At 42.0% G+C, this 19,922-nt stretch overlaps 1 protein-coding gene across 2 annotated transcripts in view; it reads left to right on the top strand.

Annotated features, from left to right (window-relative positions):
• The window catches only part of CEMIP (cell migration inducing hyaluronidase 1), a 137,860-nt gene extending 126,156 nt beyond the window's left edge, over positions 1–11,704 (top strand). For both annotated transcript variants that reach the window (XM_069766198.1, XM_069766199.1), the window contains exons 28-29: positions 3,277–3,377; positions 7,416–11,704. In XM_069766198.1, the coding sequence (XP_069622299.1) occupies positions 3,277–3,377; positions 7,416–7,543 (229 nt within the window). In that variant the 3' untranslated portion in view covers positions 7,544–11,704. The remainder of the gene's footprint in view (positions 1–3,276; positions 3,378–7,415) is intronic.
• Positions 11,705–19,922: the final 8,218 nt, after the last annotated feature.

The following is a 19,922-nucleotide window of genomic DNA, read 5'->3' as shown; positions in this document are numbered from 1 at the left end:
GATCCATGTGTGACTGCAAACTCTATACTTCTACTTACACCCCTAAAATGCACACAGCACTGTCACCACGCGGGAACAACTCTGTGACCTACAGTAATGACGCCAAACTCAGGGTCTGTCAAGATGATGTCACAATACAGAAATAATAAATATAGTGATGTCACACCACAGAAATATTGCATACAGGTCCTTCTCAAAAAATTAGCATATAGTGTTAAATTTCATTATTTACCATAATGTAATGATTACAATTAAACTTTCATATATTATAGATTCATTATCCACCAACTGAAATTTGTCAGGTCTTTTATTGTTTTAATACTGATGATTTTGGCATACAACTCCTGATAACCCAAAAAACCTGTCTCAATAAATTAGCATATCAAGAAAAGGTTCTCTAAACGACCTATTACCCTAATCTTCTGAATCAACTAATTAACTCTAAACACATGCAAAAGATACCTGAGGCTTTTATAAACTCCCTGCCTGGTTCATTACTCAAAACCCCCATCATGGGTAAGACTAGCGACCTGACAGATGTCAAGAAGGCCATCATTGACACCCTCAAGCAAGAGGGTAAGACCCAGAAAGAAATTTCTCAACAAATAGGCTGTTCCCAGAGTGCTGTATCAAGGCACCTCAATGGTAAGTCTGTTGGAAGGAAACAATGTGGCAGAAAACGCTGTACAACGAGAAGAGGAGACCGGACCCTGAGGAAGATTGTGGAGAAGGACCGATTCCAGACCTTGGGGAACCAGAGGAAGCAGTGGACTGAGTCTGGTGTGGAAACATCCAGAGCCACCGTGCACAGGCGTGTGCAGGAAATGGGCTACAGGTGCCGCATTCCCCAGGTAAAGCCACTTTTGAACCATAAACAGCGGCAGAGGCGCCTGACCTGGGCTACAGAGAAGCAGCACTGGACTGTTGCTAAGTGGTCCCAAGTACTTTTTTCTGATGAAAGCAAATTTTGAATGTCATTCGGAAATTAAGGTGCCAGAGTCTGGAGGAAGACTGGGGAGAAGGAAATGCCAAAATGCCTGAAGTCCAGTGTCAAGTACCCACAGTCAGTGATGGTGTGGGGTGCCATGTCAGCTGCTGGTGTTGGTCCACTGTGTTTCATCAAGGGCAGGGTCAATGCAGCTAGCTATCAGGAGATTTTGGAGCACTTCATGCTTCCATCGGCTGAAATGCTTTATGGAGATGAAGATTTCATTTTTCAGCATGACCTGGCACCTGCTCACAGTGCCAAAACCACTGGTAAATGGTTTACTGACCATGGTATTACTGTGCTCAATTGGCCTGCCAACTCTCCTGACCTGAACCCCATAGAGAATCTGTGGGATATTGTGAAGAGAAAGTTGAGAGACGCAAGACCCAACACTCTGGATGAGCTTAAGGCCGCTATTGAAGCATCCTGGGCCTCCATAACATCTCAGCAGTGTCACAGGCTGATTGCCTCCATGCCACGCCGCATTGAAGCAGTCATTTCTGCCAAAGGATTCCCGACCAAGTATTGAGTGCATAACTGAACATTATTATTTGATGGTTTTTTTGTTTGGTATTAAAAAACACTTTTATTTGATTGGATGGGTGAAATATGCTAATTTATTGAGACAGGTTTTTTGGGTTATCAGGAGTTGTATGCCAAAATCATCAGTATTAAAACAATAAAAGACCTGACAAATTTCAGTTGGTGGATAATGAATCTATAATATATGAAAGTTTAATTGTAATCATTACATTATGGTAAATAATGAAATTTAACACTATATGCTAATTTTTTGAGAAGGACCTGTATAGTGATGTCACACCACAGACATAATACATATAGTGATGTCACACCACAGACATAATACATATAGTGATATCACACCACAGAAATAATGAATATAGTGAATTCACACACCTGACATAATACATATAGTGATGTCACACCACAGACATAATACATATAGTGATGTCACACCACAGACATAATACGTATAGTGATATCACACCACAGAAATAATGAATATAGTGATGTCACACCACAGACATAATACATATAGTGATGTCACACCACAGACATAATACATATAGTGAATTCACACACCTGACATAATAGATATAGTGATGTCACAATACAGAAATTCTTAATATAGTGATGTCACACCACAGACACAATACATATAGTAATGTCACACCACATAAATAATACATATAGTAATGTCACACCACGGACATAATACATATAGTGATGTCACACCACAGAAATAATGAATATAGTGATGTCACACCACAGATATAATACATATAGTGATGTCACACCAGACATAATACATATAGTGATGTCACACCACAGAAATAATGAATATAGTGATGTCACACCACAGACATAATACATATAGTGATGTCACACCACAGACATAATACATATAGCATTGTCACACCACAGACATAATACATATAGTGATGTCACACCACAGACATAAGTGATGTCACACCACCGACATAATACATATAGTGATGTCACACCACAAATGTGACAGGACATGAGGACTCAAGTAGTGTCAAAAAACATGACTTCTGAACAGTTATGTCATGATATGATGCTCATTTCTCCATGCTCCAATTACCTTGGAGGATGTAACCATAACCCCAAAGCAGCACCGCCACTGTCTTGGGGTTTTATATGTCCGATCACTTGATCACTCACTCGCTCGTGTCACCTACATCTTAAAAACATCTGCAGAATCTGACCTTTTCTCACCTTTGAAACTGCTAAAACTCTTACTGTCGCTCTTAGTCATTCTCGTTTGGACTACTGCAACTCTCTATTTATCTATCTCTGTATTTCTGTTCAGCTGCTTCACCAATGCTTCCACCTTGTGCCAGTCACTGCACTGGTTACCCTTTGCTACAGAATACAATATAAATTAATCTCTCACTCACAAAGCTCTCCACAGTTCTGTACCGCCCTATATCTCCTTCCTCTATCGCCCGGCACGTTCCCTCCGTTCTGATACTGACATTCTCTATAATTTTAACCTCGCACCTTCGTCTCCAAGATTTCTCTCGTGCTGTGCTAGTTCTCTTGAATGCACTACCCCAGACCTGATACCTAGCCCCCATGTTTTTAAGGGTGGGGCTAGGTTTTTAATCCACCTATGTGACAGAGTCAACACTTCCCATCCTTAGAGTCTAGGCCCAGTGCATCTGCAACCTCTGCATGTCTATAGTTATGCCCCTGCACACAGTTTAGGAAGGTCTTGGCTAACAATGAATTTTGCGTTACAGCTCTATTGTGGTCATCGTATCTAAGGGACGACTTTACTACAAAGGACCATGGATCAAGATCCTGGGGAAACTTGGAGCTGATGCAGATCTAAAACTAAAAGGTAAGGCACAGTTAAGGTTTTATAAATACCTTAAAGAGGATCTGTTACCAGATTTCACAATACAAACACATACATTATTACCGTATATACAGTACTTGTGTATAAGCCGAGTTTTTCAGCACTTTTTTGTGCTGAAAACGCCCCCTCGGCTTATACACGAGTCATTGTCCCAGAAGATGGTGGGGGAGGGGAAGCGGCTAAAGCCTGTGCCCACTGCTAAAGAGAAATGAATATTCACTGCACTGGTAGTGAATATTCATTTCTCTTATAGAAGGCACAATGTCAGCAGCAGTCGCCGGCTTCCAGGAGCTGCCGGGCTATAATGGGTGCCTGCTCATTAATGTAATGAATATTCACCTCTCTGCACTCCCATAGGCATGGAGAGAGGTGAATATTCATTCCCTTAATGAATGGGGACACGTGAGGATGGGAATAAGGAGCCATGCATACAAGGATGGGAATAAAGATCCATGCAGACAAGTATGGGAATAAAGATCCATACAGACAAGGATAGGAATAAGGAGCCCTGCAGACAAGGATGGGAATAAGGAGCCATGCAGACAAGGATGGGAATAAAGATCCATGCAGACAAGGATAGGAATAAAGATCCATGCAGACAAGGATGGGAATAAAGATCCATGCAGTCAAGGATAGGAATAAGGAGCCCTGCAGACAAGGATGGGAATAAGGAGCCATGCAGACAAGGATGGGGATAAGGAGCCATGCAGACAAGGATGGGAATAAGGAGCCATGCATACAAGGATGGGAATAAGGAGCCATGCAGACAAGGATGGGAATAAAGATCCATGCAGACAAGGATGGGAATAAGGAGCCATGCATATCAGGATGGGAATAAAGATCCATGCAGACAAGGATGGGAATAAGGAGCCCTGCAGACAAGGATGGGGATGAGGAGCCATGCAGACAAGGATGGGCATAAGGAGCCATGCAGACAAGGATGGGAATAAGGAGCCATGCAGACAAGGATGGGAATAAGGAGCCATGCAGACAAGGATGGGAATAAGGAGCCATGCAGACAAGGATGGGAATAAGGAGCCATGCAGACAAGGATGGGGATGAGGAGCCATGCATACAAAGATGGGAATAAGGAGCCATGCAGACAAGGATGGGAATAAGGAGCCATGCAGACAAGGATGGGAATAAGGAGCCATGCAGACAAGGATGGGGATGAGGAGCCATGCATACAAAGATGGGAATAAGGAGCCATGCAGACAAGGATGGGAATAAGGAGCCATGCAGACAAGGATGGGAATAAGGAGCCATGCAGACAAGGATGGGAATAAGGATCCATGCAGACAAGGATGGGAATAAGGAGCCATGCAGACAAGGATGGGAATAAGGAGCCATGCATACAAAGATGGGAATAAGGAGCCATGCAGACAAGGATGTGAATAAGGAGCCATGCAGACAAGGATGGGGATAAGGAGCCATGCAGACAAGGATGGGGATGACGAACCATGCATACTTTCACAAAGGATTTTGCAGTCATTCTGACATGGATTTTCAAAGTAACAGATCCGTTTTTAAGGGAATTTGTCAGCACGATCCACGCCCAAATATGTTTATATACTTGTGTTGATCTCTGAAAGATTATTTCATCCACACCTTTACTGATGCAATCTGTTACTTTCTGAAAAAAATCGCTGTTTTAATTCATATGTAAATTATTTTTCAGTGCTCTAGAAGTGTCAAAGCATTTCCCATGCATCTGCCTCCCTTGCTGTATTCTCAAGTGAACTGACAGTCAAACAGAGAATGGTGGGGCTGGGAGGGAATAGAGTAATGGAGGCAGAGGCTTGTGAAGTGCTTTTACATGCCAAGAGCATTTTTTGCCTATGATTTCAAACGGAGATTTTCCAGTGATTGAGCAACAGATTTTATAAGTAAAATAAAGCTGTACAAGTATATAACAAAAAAGGAAGTTGGAACCTCTTGTGATATTGAAAAGACAAGCAATGACAGGTAGCCGAATGGAGAGTTCCCAAAAAGGGGAAGGGGGGTCTCACCTTCTATTGAAAGTTTTCCCACCTACAAAGAATGGAGAGGTCAGTAATTTTTATCGTATGTACACATGTAAACTGTGAGAGACAGAATCTAAAAAAAATCCAGAAAATCATATTGTATGATTTTTACATAATTAATTAATTTACATAATTAATTTACATTTTATTGCATAAAATAAGTATTTGACACAATAGAAAAACAGAACTTAATATTTGGTACAGAAACGTTTTTGCTAGTACAGAGGTGAGACGTTTCCTGTAGTTCTTGACTAAGTTTGCACACAGGGATTTTGGCCCACTCCCCCATGCTGATTTTCTCCAGATCTTTCAGGCAACATTGAGTTTCAGCTCCCTGTATGGTAGGTACACTTCAACTGTGAGAGACATAATCAAAAAATACCAGAAAAACACATTGTATGATTTTTACATACTTAGTTTGCATTGTATTGCATGAAATAAGTATTTGATCATCTACCAACCAGCAAGAATTCTGGCTCTCACAGACATGTTAGTTTTTCTTTAAGAAGCCCTCCTACTCTGCACTCATTAGCTGTATTAATTGCACCTGTTTGATCTCGTTACCTGTATAAAAGACTTTATTAATTAATCACACTCAACATCTCCACCATGGCCAAAACCAAAGATCTGTCTAAGGACACAGGGACAAAACTGTAGATCTGCACAAAGCTGCGATGGGCAACAGGACAATAGGCAAGCAGCTTGGTGAGAAAGCAACAACTGTTGACACAATTATTATAAAAGGGAAGAAACACAAGATAACTGTCAATTCTCCTTGGTCTGGGGCTCCATGTAAGATCTCACATCATTGGGTGAGGATGATTATGAGAAAGGTCAGGAATCAGTGTAGAACTACATGGGAGGACCTGGTCAATGACCTGAAGAAAGCTGGGACCACAGTCTCAAATATTATCATTAGTAACACACTACGCAGTCATGGATTAAAATCCTGCAGGGCACACAAAGTCCCCCTGCTCACGCAACCAATGACCAACTGGATGATCAAGAGGAAGGGGAGAAGGTTTTGTGGTCAGATGAGACCAAAATAGAACTTTTTTGTGTATCAACGCCACTCACCGTGTTTGGAGGAAGAAGCAGGATGACTACAACCCCAAGAACACCGTCCCAACCTTGAAGTGTGGTGATGGAAACATCATAATTTCGGGGTGCTTTTCTGCAAACGGGACAGGCGACTGCATGGTATTGAAGGGAGGTTGGGTGGGGTCATTTAACGCGAGATTTTGGCCAACAAACTCCTTCCCTCAGTAAGAGCACAGAAGATAGATCATGGCTGGATCTTCCAGCATGAATCCAATAGAAAAATCTTTGGAGGGAGCTGAAACTTTATGTTGCCCAGCAACAGCCCTGAAACCTGAAAGATCTGGAGATGATCTGTATGGAGGAGTGGGCCAAAATCCCTGCTGCAGTGTGTGCACACTTGGTCAAGAACTACAGGTAATGTCTGACCTCTGTAATTGTTGAAGTGTACCTACGATATTACAGACCTCTCCATTCTTTGTAGGTGGATAACTTGCAAAATCGGCTTGTATGAAATACTTATTTTCCCCACTGTATGTCTCATAGTACATAGTAAGGGCCCATTGGGATTATAAATCCCCCTGGGGATGCCCTTCTCCTTGTTTTATTTCCCCTGTTTCCACCCAGAGTGATTGTGATGACTTACGGAGGGAATGTATTGCCCTTCCCCAGTATTTAATCAAATGTACATTTCTTCAAAGTGAATAATAAAAGAATTAAAAAATAAATGCCATCATGCTGATTGATTGAGCTTCTATAAGTATATGATGTGTATCCACCATGACACTTCAAGTATTTTACCTATACGCAAATGGCTTGTAAGAGATAAATTACAGGTGACCTTCTACTCATGAGGATAGAGCCATTCTGATCTTAAAAATACATTTTTTTTACTGTGGTTAAACTTTTTTTGCAACAATTTCCATGACATTTCTATCTATCCTTGTGTTGTCTGCAGATAAGCTAGCTTTCGTTGGCTACAAAGGACATTTCCAACCTAATTGGACCAAGCTTGTCACAAACACAGAGGCTGCAAAGATCTTCCAAGTTGTCCCTTTTCCAGTGGAGAGAAAAATGAAATTATGAAGCTGAATGGATGAAGTTTTACCACTGTTATTATTTCCAGGCAGGGAAGGATTGCAGACATTGGCACATGTCAGAAATGCACAACCTTTCCTCCCATTGACCCTGCACAGAATGTGCTTGTGTTATACACATTGTATCGGGGCATTGTAAAAAACAAACAAAAAAAAAACTGCGGCTACAGGCTTCCCGTATCCACCACGCCAGTCTGCTGTGTGTTCAGTGCAGGGCTAGGATTGAGCAGAACATGTCGCTGGCACATTTGTTTCTTTGGGGGATTCCTACATACACTAGTTGTGTTCTCGCCATTCTGCATTCACAATTTTTTATATATATGGAAATAGAGTTATTCAGGTTTAAATTGATTGTTTGCATCAAACAGATTTGTCAGAATTCTCCAGATTGTAATTGTTACACCTGAATTCTCTACTTTAACCAAATGTCTGCCAAAAGGATATTCTACATCAAGCCGTAATGTCTGCCTAGTGAATGCAGGGTTTTTCACATAGGATACACGGAGAAGGACCAAACTGTTACATTGAGTATATTGCCTTTGTGCCGCCCCTCTTGTGCTGTTGTTACAAGTGGGCACTGTCATCTGGTGTAACTCACTGCCGATGGACATTGTCATCAGGAATAACTTACTGCAGGTGGGCACTGTCATCTCGTGTAACTTACTGCCGGTGGCACTGTCATTTGGTATAGCTTGCTGCTGGAGGGCACTGTCATCTGGTATAACTCGCTGCCTGTTGGCACTGTCATCTGGTATAACTCACTGCAGGTGGACACTGTCATCTGGCATAACTTACTGCTGGTGGGCACTGCCATCTGGTATAACTCATTGCAGGTGGGCACTGTCATCTGTTATAGCTTGCTGCTGGTGGGCACTGTCATCTGGTATAACTCACTGCCGGTGGACATTGTCATTTGGTATAACTTACTGCAGGTGGGCACTGTCATCTCATGTAACTTACTGCCGGTGGCACTGTCATCTGGTATAACTCACTGCCGGTGGGCACTGTCATGTGGTATAACTTACTGCCGATGGGCACTGTTATCAGGCATAACTTACTGCCTGTGGGCACTGTCATCTTGTGTTTCTCACTGCCGGTGGGCACTGTCATCTTGTATTTCTCACTGCCGGTGGGCACTGTCATCTGGTATAACTCACTGCCGGTGGGCACTGTCATCTGGTATAACTCACTGTCATCTGGCATAACTCATTGTCAGTGGGCACTGTCATCTGGCATAACTCACTGTCATCTGGTATAACTCACTGCCGGTGGGCACTGTCATCTGGTATGACTTACTGCCGGTGGGCACTGTCATCTGGCATAACTCCCTGCCGCTGGGCACTGTCATCTGGCATAACTCCCTTCCGGTGGGCACTGTCATCTGGTATAACTCCCTGCCGGTGGGCACTGTCATCTGGCTTAACTCACTGTCATCTGGCATAACTCATTGTCACTGGGCACTGTCATCTGGCATAACTCACTGTCATCTGGTATAACTCCCTGCCGCTGGGCACTGTCATCTGGCATAACTCCCTGCCGCTGGGCACTGTCATCTGGCATAACTCACTGTCATCTGGCATAACTCATTGTCAGTGGGCACTGTCATCTGGCATAACTCACTGTCATCTGGTATAACTCACTGCCGGTGGGCACTGTCATCTGGTATAACTCACTGCAGGTGGGCACTGTCATCTGGTATGACTTACAGCCGGTGGGCACTGTCATCTGGTATAACTTACTGCCGGTGGGCACTGTCATCTGGTATAACTCACTGCCGGTGGGCACTGTCATCTGGTATGACTTACAGCCGGTGGGCACTGTCATCTGGTATGACTTACAGCCGGTGGGCACTGTCATCTGGTATAACTTACTGCCGGTGGCATTCATCCTTCATTTCTATAGCGTGCGGCAACAGCAGGACTTCTTCAAGTCTTCTACCCGAAGCGTCTTGTTAAATTGAACATTTACATTTTGCCATTGGAGATGTCGTTTTTAAAAGGAAATAACCCTAATACGAATCAGAGATGCATAAGTGAAATAGCATAGAGCGAGTGTATGGAAATTAACGAAGAATCCTTTCTATAGGTACTGATAAAAGGAATCCGATGATTCTGACTAGATCTAATTATAGTTGTCTCATATAAGCTCCAGTATAGTTTTGCCCAAATATTAATTCTATTATAAGGCTATGGTGTTTTTCCCGTATGGCTTCACAGTGCAATATGCATTCTACTTGACTGCTTGCAATGGCATTAGGACATTTTTGCACAATTGAGTCATACAGTATTACTACATTAACCTCACTGTGCAAAAGTAAAACTATAACGATTCAGGTATGTGATTGACAGCTTGATGGCATGATACTACTTAGGGGAAATATTTTAAACATTTTACATTGAGGTGTAATCTTAATAAAATGATGAGCATTGATTTTGTATGGGGAGAGGGGAGTAATCCGCTGTCAGACATCTCTGGCACCTGCTTTTCTCCAGGCTGAGAGCAACAGGTTTGGGTATGGAAATTGAACATGCTCAATCCTAATTTCTTTTGACATAACTGACCCATTTCATCAAACTGTCATAAAGTTTGAGTTGTGTGGAAAAAATGTGCACATTTTGGCGTTTTTACGCCAGTCTCAGCCCGGTCAGTCAAAGTCGGCAGAGCTGGATGGGACGGGGTGCGGCCTGCTTGGCAAATTCACCAAAATTTTCATCACTTTAGCGATCAAAATTACGTTAGAAATGTACTCTAGTAACTGGAGCATTTCTAGTGGAGCACGGCAGTGTAAGATATGCTTAATTAAGAGGTGTACATCTACTAAAGAATTACTCACATCCGACTCCAGCGCTGCCTTTATTAAGACTGGCAAGAAACACTCTAGCCTTAAAGGGAATCTGACAGCAGCTTTTTCCTATGATATCTGAGAACAGCATGAGGTTGGAGCTGAGACACATATTTCAGCGATGTGTCATTTATTAGTTTGTTTGCTGTTGTTTCCATACAATGAAGTTTTTATCAAGAAATTATCACTGCCTGGACTACATGTCATGTGAGCCCTAGTCCGACCACACCCCCTCCTTTGATAAGCAGCTCACTTTTAATAGACAGTGTGCACAAAACGCTGCGATGTGTGCGGGTTAGCTTTCTGATCGAAAACTGATTGTGTCACAACTACTGCGACCAGTAAGCTAAGTGTACTTCGTAGGGATCATGGTGTATTTTCCTAGATTGTGCCACTCTCAGATAAGGCAGCGAAAACCTGGTGACAGATTCCCTTTAATGAACTGGGCCCAATATGTTTGGGAAGCCCTCATGCACATCAGCCAGTCCTGAAGAAATAGGCTGGGTCAGCTCTACTCTGTGTATAGGGGCCTGTACATGGGGGATATCAGATAAATGACTATGACTAACATTTCAGCCGGCAACAACATTGCAGCATTCCTAACAATTTCACAATAGTCAACTTTTACATAGTATATAGTTGATAACTCAGCATAGACCTGAAGTATCATACTGTTCTTTTGGCATTTTGTACAGTTACTATTTTGCTCATAATTAATGGACTAAGGCATTTTCTGTTTTAGCTTTGCACTATTAGGTAATAACGCTTCCTAGTTTTAAAACCACTTGAAATTGCCCTAGTCACTCGCCAGAATAGATGTAGTAAAGGTTGACGTGGACACATTCAGTTGCCCAAACAGGCTTTGCTAGTGGAATTTCTAGACAACCCGCAGCGCACAAGGATCAGTAACATGGTATTTTCTGGTACACAAGCTCAGTGTTTCATGATACAATCTTGTCTCGTCTCTTTGTTTTCCATACACCGAAATAGCTGGTCCTTTTTCGGAGATAGTTGTAAAAGTACTGTATATTGTTTTGTATGTATGCAATATTTCATATCGACTTCATGTGAAACAAAAAAAAAGGAAAAATATATATTTTGTATTTATTTATTCATCTGGATGCCAGGGATGGACTAGATGTGTCATTATCCTAGGATTGTATTGGAATCGCTATAACTGGTTGATTTTAAATGACCTTTTTGTAAATTAGGATTTGATTATTTGCAAAATTAGAGATGTCTGTATCCACATTTGTTGTCTGTGTATGTGTGCTTTTCCTTTAAAAATAAAAATTTACTTTGTCTTCATTTCTTGAAATGCTAAATTGTCTTCATCATTACTGTACCTTCTCTCATAGGGATATGTAAAAGTATTGTTACGTGTACAAATTCTTGCCTAAGTAAGCTTAATGGGTTGTTCTAATTTTCTTTCTACGGGAAATCGAACCGCTATTTGGCCTCCCGGCTTCCTGCTTGCCAGGTGGTGGTGCACAATCTGATGGGTCGAGAAGCTGATCCAAACTACCGTATGTTCTCTCACATGCTGCTTGCAGAGGCAGCTTTGCCTTTGTGGCATCAACGGCAAGATGTGGGTGCTTGTTAGCTGTTTGCTATACAACTTGTTAGTGCTGTTCTGAAGCTGGCCAGATGACAAGTGTGGAGAAACGGGGGTCAGCGGGTGCGCTCGTGACCGCATAGACCAGGGATCATCCCACTGAACGCCCGCTCTCCTTTTACCGTGGGCATAATACTACTCAGACCCCACAGGGCAAGGGTAAAACAGTGTGGCAATATTTTATTGAACCACAAAACAGGCAAATAACACACAGTCCCAGCAAAATACCCAAGATAGGGCGAAATTAGAGTCTCACCATTCCGCTGACTCACTGGGATTAAAACCAACTGTGACTTCCAGGGCCGACTACCCCCACCTGTGACACATACAGAGAGGAGGTAACGACAACCTTAGAATGCTGACAGTCCATTGAGGTACAAGGCCAGGTGACCTGTGAGTCACAACCTGGCTTCTCAGAACATCTCCATGTAGCCAGGTTACTGGGGGGTACCAATCCTGGCTTCCCTGAATATGTCCATGGGACTCAGGTAATCGGTAGTTCCAAATCCTGGCTTCCCCAAATGTATCCATGGGTTAAGCAATGGTCAATGGAGCAAATCTGTATTTTTTTCAGCCGGGGCTGTGGTGCCCTAAGCTGGCATCCTGTAGAATGTCAAATCTGTGTCCCTCTTGATGGAGCCGTGATGTTCTGGCAACTGTTTTGTAGAGTAGTTTTGTAAAGAGTCTCTGGTTCTTTGGATCTCTTGGTACAGAGGCGCATTCCCATTATATAGTTCACAACTGATGTCCTTCAATGCATCATCCAGAGGTCAAGAGGAGGATGTGATGAGATTAATTAGCATTGTTTAAGTGCTTAAACAATTTGCATAGTTTTTACTCCTCTGTTTTGCAAATCAACAAGCCACAGGGTCCCACATAATGGTAAATCAACATATTATCAAACATCCATTGCTCAATAATCCTGCATCCTTGAATTCCACAGACAGAAGATAATAAGCTGTAGGAACTGATATAAGAGTCAAACAGCCATTCAAATATATATAAAAAAAATCAATATTTAAGACTCACATGACATTATATGGATCTTAATTAGTGACGAGCGAATGTACTCATTGCTCGGGTTTTCCCGAGCACGCTCGGGTGATCATCGAGTATTTGTTGGTGTTTGGAGATTAAGTTTTCATCACTGCAGCTGAATGATTTACAGCTACTAGACAGCTTAATTACATGTGAGGATTCCCTAACAACCAGGCAACCCTCACATGTACTCAGGCTGGGTAGTAGCTGTAAATCATTCAGCGGAGGCGATGAAAACTTAATTTCCGAACACTAACAAATACTCGGAGATCACCCGAGCAATGAGTACACTCGTTAAACACAAGTCATATCAAAGAAATTTTACCGCTAACATGAAGTACAAAATGTCACGAAAAAACAACCTCAGAATCAGTGGGATACGTTGAAGTGTTCCAGAGTTATAACCACATAAAGTGACAGTGGTCAGAATCGTAAAAATTGGCTTGGTCATTAAGCAGCAAAATGGCTGTCACTAAGGGGTTAATTAGCTTCTTCTGCTGTTATGTCCAACACTGTCTTATACATAGAGAATTCTTGTTATTTTTGTTATTCACTGCACCCTTTTTTATTACACAGCCCTCTCTCTTGATAACATATAAAATGACTGCTGATGGGGCAGTTGGTGACGAGACGACCAGTCCATCAGCTCCTCCATTAGAAAAGAAGCTTTCCCATGCTCCATCAGCCATCATTGCATTATGTATCTAACAAGACAGGACAGTATGTGATAAAGACAGGGCTCTATATTATACGATATGTAAGGGATGGAGTTGTATATAACAAGAGAGGGCACTGTGTAATAAGGGACAGCAATATACATAATAAACTAGACTATGTAATATACATGGATGTGTGTGTGTGGCTATCTATATATACACTGCTCAAAAAAATAAAGGGAACACTTAACAGAATATAACTCCAAGTAAATCAAACTTCTGTGAAATCAAGCTATCCACTTAGGAAGCAACACTGTTTGACAATCAATTTCGCATGCTGTTGTGCAAATGGAATAGACAACAGATGGAAATTATTGGCAATTATCAAGGCACACTCAATAAAGGAGTGGTTCTGTAGGTGGGGAACACAGACCACATCTCAGTACCAATGCTTTCTGGCTGATTTTGGTCACTTTTGAATGTTGGTTGTGATTTCACACTCGTTGTAGCATGAGACGGACTCTACAACCCACACAAGTGGCTCAGATAATGCAGCTCATCCAGGATGGCACATCAATGCGAGCTGTGGCAAGACTGTTTGCTGTGTCTGTCAGCATAGTGTCCAGAGGCTGGAGGCGCTACCAGGAGACAGGCCAGTACACCAGGAGACGTGGAGGGGGCTGTAGGAGGACAACAACCCAGCAGTAGGACTGCTACCTCAGCCTTTGTGCAAGGAGGAACAGGAGGAGCAATGCCAGAGCCGGTTAGAAACCGACTCCATGAGGATGGTCTGAGTGCCCAACGTCCACAGATGGGGTTGTGCTCACAGCCCAACACCATGCAGGATGCTTGGCATTTGCCACAGAACACCAGGATTGGCAAATTCACCATTGGCGCCCTGTGGTCTTCTCAGATGAAAGCAGGTACACACTCAGCACATGTGACAAACGTGACAGAGTCTGGAGATGCCGTGGAGAGCGATATGCCTGCAACATCCTTCAGCATGACCGGTTTGGCAGTGGGTCAGTAATGGTGTGGGGTGGCATTTCTATGGAGGGCTGTACAGCCCTCCATGTGCTTGCCAGAGGTAGCCTGATTGCCATTAGGTACCGAGATGACATCCTCAGACCCCTTGTGAGACCATATGCTGGTGCGGTTGGCCCTGGGTTCCTCCTAATGTAGGACAATGCCAGACCTCATGTGGCTGGAGTGTGTCAGCAGTTCCTGCAAGAAGAAGGCATTGAAGCTATGGACTGGCCCGCCCATTCCCCAGACCTGAATCCAATTTAACAAATCTGGGATATGTCTCGCACCATCCACCAACGTCACATTGCACCACAGACTGTCCAGGAGTTGGTGGATGCTTTAGTCCAGGTCTGGGAGGAAATCCCTCAGGAGACCATCCGCCGCCTCATCAGAAGCATGCCCAGGCGTTGTAGGGAGATCATACAGGCACAAGGAGGCCACACACACTATTGAGCATCATTTCCTTGTCTTGAGGCATTTCCACTGAAGTTGGATCAGCCTGTAACTTCATTTTCCACTTTGATTTTAAGCATCATTCCAACTCCAGACCTCCGTGGGATATTAGCTGTGATTTACATTGATAATTTTTAGGTTTTATTCTCAACACATTCCACTATGTAATGAATAAAGATTTACAACTGGAATATTTAATTCAGTGATATCTAGAATGTGGGATTTTAGTGTTCCCTTTATTTTTTTGAGCAGTGTATATAGCTTTGTCACCATAAAAGGAGGGGGGCCCACCCCACACACATTTCTTGCACAGGGGACCCAAGTTGTCAGTGTCCGCCCAGAGTAAAGTCTAGAATCAAAAATCTTTGCACAGAAGTCGAGACCATGCCTTTAGAGGATTTGACTGGCACCACTCATTTTCACATTGGGAAGTGAGCATTGCCAAAAAAACCTTTACCCTTTAATGTGTGGTACTTTAAGGATAGTACATTTATTCAAACGCAGTTGGAGCATTTTAAAACTATGGGATGAATATGTCGCTTGGTCCTGTATTTGCTAAATTGACCCTTTTATGACATTTCTGGAACCCATCCCAAAATGGACTAGTTTCAATCCCAATCAGTTATTCAAAAGAAGGACTTTTAATGACAGGTAAGATTACATTTAGGTAGTTATCGGGATATTAAAGCAGAGACGTATAGAAGGACCGATTAAATTTGCTGGGTTATTGGTTGACATTGAAGGAACATGCAGAGAGGAAGTGCGGGGGAGGAATAAGGTAGAGGTGGGATACCCAGACAGTGGAGTTATGGATAGCAATGGAGATAAGAAAAGAAGTGCAATAGTATTTAGGGCAGGCTGAAATATATATATCCAATAAGAGTGTGTACAATCATTTTATTGACTGATCATTAAAGGAAGTTTGTTAGAAGTTGAAATTCCTCAAAACTTCGAACAATGCTATATACTGTATAGGACAGAGAGAAACGTGTAAGCCCATGTTCCCACAATATGTTATTGCTGTAATTTAAAAAAAATGCAGTAAAGTTGTAATGTTTTTACCGTGTTTTCAGAAAACTCTGGCAAAAAAACACAAACACATCGTGTTTACACGGAGTTAATAAACTTATGACTCTGGTCACTCATATGTGGAGCGCCATGGAATAAATGGTGCTATAATAATAATAATACAAGTTCCATGATTGAGAAATCCACCTTCTAATCTCATTATTAGCATTATAATAACAAATGCCCAGGGCTTTCTGTATGGCTCAATCTTTTAGGCAGGAGACCGCTAGAACCATCAGTCAGAGGCGAGGGGTTTACAACCATTCAGCACATAGAGCCCTTGATGCTGAACCGCACAGGACGGCGGTCACATAAAATGTGACTCTCCGTCATGCAACCAAAGAGTCAAAATTGCTGCCAGTCATTTTAACTATAGAGCAGAATAATAGATGGCAGAATAATAGATGGCAGATTGTGCAGCCGGTGAAATCTACATGATCTCATGAGCACCAGTCTTCACGGTCTTTCAGAAAATGGAGAGATTGTATTCACTGCCTGAATATCAGAACTCAGAGCAGAGTCAGGGTGATGCCAGACTTATAATTACACATCAAACTTCATAGGATATTAACAGTCATAAAAATGGTGCTACATTTACAGAATATATTTTACAGCCATGTTGCTGCTGTCAAAATTGAACCACTGGGATTACATGCGGCCTCTAGTTTTCTCTTAATGGTCTCTTTATTCTGAAAGTAGTTTGGCCTTTTATCTTATCTCAAAGAATTAATGTGACATACACCTTGAAAGAGGAGACATCCACTTGGCTATGGTGAGCATGGCATGTTACATAAGACGAATTTTGGGACATGTTATTCCACAATGTGCCTCTTCCAATACCTCCTGCAGCAGCATACGATACCTTTTTATAGAAAGATTACAGAACAAGGGAACAGAAATAGATCCCGTTGAGTGGTAGCTAATTGGTAAAAATATATAATTACAGCATAATGTTTAGTGTCCATACAACTCAAAAAACGACCGGACTATATATATACAGTGGGTACAGAAAGTATTCCGACCCCTTTAAATGTTTCACTCTTTGTTTCATTGCAGCCATTTGGTAAATTCAAAGAAATAAAAATTTTTTCTCATTAATGTACTCTGCACCCCATCTTGACTGAAAAAAAACTGAAATGTAGACATTTTTGTAAATTTCTTAAAAAAGAAAAACTGAAATATGACATGGTCCTAAGTATTCAGACCCTTTGCTCAGACACTCATATTTAAGTCACATGCTGTCCATTTCCTTGTGATCCTCCTTGAGATGGTTCTACTCCTTCATTGGAGGCCAGCTGTGTTTAAATAAACTGAAAGGACTTGATTTGGAAAGGCACACACCTGTCTATATAAGACCTCACAGCTCACAATGCATGTCAGACCAAATGAGAATCATGAGGTCAAAGAAACTGGCCAAGGAGTTCAGAGACAGAATTGTGGCAAGGCACAGATCTGGCCAAGGTTACAAAATAATTTCTGCAGTACTCAAGGTTCCTAAGAGCACAGTGGCCTCCATAATACTTAAATGGAAGAAGTTTGGGACCACCAGAAGTCTTCCTAGACCTGGCCGTCCAGCCACACTGAACAATCGTGGGAGAAGAGACTTGGTGAGAGAGGTAAAGAAGAACCCCAAGATCACTGTGGCTGAGCTCCAGAGATGCAGTAGGGAGATGAGAGAAAGTTCCACAAAGTCATCTATCACTGCAGTCCTCCACCAGTCGGGCCTTTATGGCAGAGAGGCCTCTTCTCAGTGCAAGACATATGAAAACCTGCATGGAGTTGGCTAAAAAACACATGAAGGACTCCCAGACTATGAGAAGTAAGATTCTGTGGTCTGATGAGACAAAGATAGACCTTTTTGGTGATACAGTGCTGTGCAAATTAATTTGGACGAAGCATTTTTAAGTAAAATCTTAAGTTGGTTACCAGTTAGTGATTCAAACCAGTTTTAATATATAATAAATAAATCTTGGTCAACTAGCCAGTGGAAAAAGGTAATTTTCAGAATTAGTATGTAACAGTGCATTATAACATTTTATTATTTTGCTTTGTCCCAATTAATTTGCACAGCACTGTAATTCTAAGCAGTATGTGTGGAGAAAACCAGGCACTGCTCCTCACCTGCCCAATACAATCCCAACAGTGAAACATGGTGGTGGCAGCATCATGCTATGGGGCATTTTTCAGCTGCAGGGACAGGACGACTGGTTGCCATCAAAGGGTACTTCTACTCAATACTGAGCAAAGGGTCTGAAATACTTATGACCATGTGATATTTCAGTTTTTCTTTTTTAAGAAATTTGCAAAAATGTCTACATTTCTGTTTTTTTTTTCAGTCAAGATGGGGTGCAGAGTGTAAATTATTTTAATGAGAAAAAAAAATAACTTTTTTTTAATTTACCAAGTGGCTGCAATGAAACAAAGAGTGAAAAATTGAAAGGGGTCTGAATACTTTCCGTACCCACTGTATATATACACCAGTAGGACAATCTGTATGTACATGAGAAGAAGCGAAGAATGAATCCGACAATAAAGTCCCAGTAGGTAGAGTAGTGGAAAAATGTATTTTATTATAATCAGGTGATAAACAACAGGAAAATAAAAAAAAATGCCTAAAGATATATAAAAATGAGGGGCACATACCCAGACAGGTAAAAGTCAGTATCCAGATGAAAAACATTATCTAACAATTCAGTACAAAACATGCTAAACAAGGAGGAACAGAGTCAAAATATAATAAAATTATAAAGGTAGTATATGAGTAAAAAACACTTCAGTTTTCATGGTCTGCATGGGATGCAGAATATGCTATAAATAGTGACTATCTTTTTCATTTTTTTCCTTAAATCAATAGTATGAGTGAAAATAGAGAAATTTGTGATACATTTTATCAGAGGAATCTGCTTTTTTTCTCCTCCTGAACTGATCTGTCAATCTTAACCCCTTAATCCCACATCACGTACTATCCCGTCGAGGTGACCTGGGACTTAATTTCCAGTGACGGGATAGTATGTCAAAAGCAATTGGCCGCGCTCACGGGGGTTCGCGGCCGATCGCGGCCGGGTGTCAGCTATCGCAGCTGACATCAGGCACTATGTGCCAGGAGCGGTCACAGACCGCCCCTGGCACATTAACCCCCGGAACACTGCGATCAAACATGATCGCAGTGTTCCGGGGGCATAGGGAAGTATCGCACAGGGAGGGGGCTCCCTGCGGGCTTCTCTGAGACCCTCGTTACAAGGCGATGTGCTCACCTTGTACCGAGCGTCTCCTCCCTGCAGACCCCGGATACAAAATTTGCCATGGGGCTACTTCCGGGTCCTGCAGGGAGGTAGCTTACAAGCACCTGCTCAGAGCAGGCGCCTGTAGGCCTGGAGCAGTGCACGTCAGATCGCTGATCAGTGATGTTCCCCCTGGGACAAAGTGATAATGTAAAAAAAAAAATATTTAGAAGTGTAAAAAAAAATAAAATAAAATAATTCCTAAATAAAGAAAAAAAAATATATTGTTCCCATAAATACATTTCTTTACCTAAATTTAAAAAAAACAATAAAAGTGCAGATATATAGTATCGCCGCGTCTGTAACGAGCCGACCTATAAAACTCCCACTAGCTAACCCGTTCAGTGAACACCGTAAAAAAAAAAAAACGAGGCAAAAAAACCCCCCGC

Source organism: Ranitomeya imitator, chromosome 4 (genome assembly GCF_032444005.1).
Source record: "Ranitomeya imitator isolate aRanImi1 chromosome 4, aRanImi1.pri, whole genome shotgun sequence".
In the NCBI taxonomy this organism is placed as follows: domain Eukaryota; kingdom Metazoa; phylum Chordata; class Amphibia; order Anura; family Dendrobatidae; genus Ranitomeya; species Ranitomeya imitator.
Note: the sequence above shows the minus strand (reverse complement) of the source record. Positions and strands in the feature narration are given on the sequence as shown.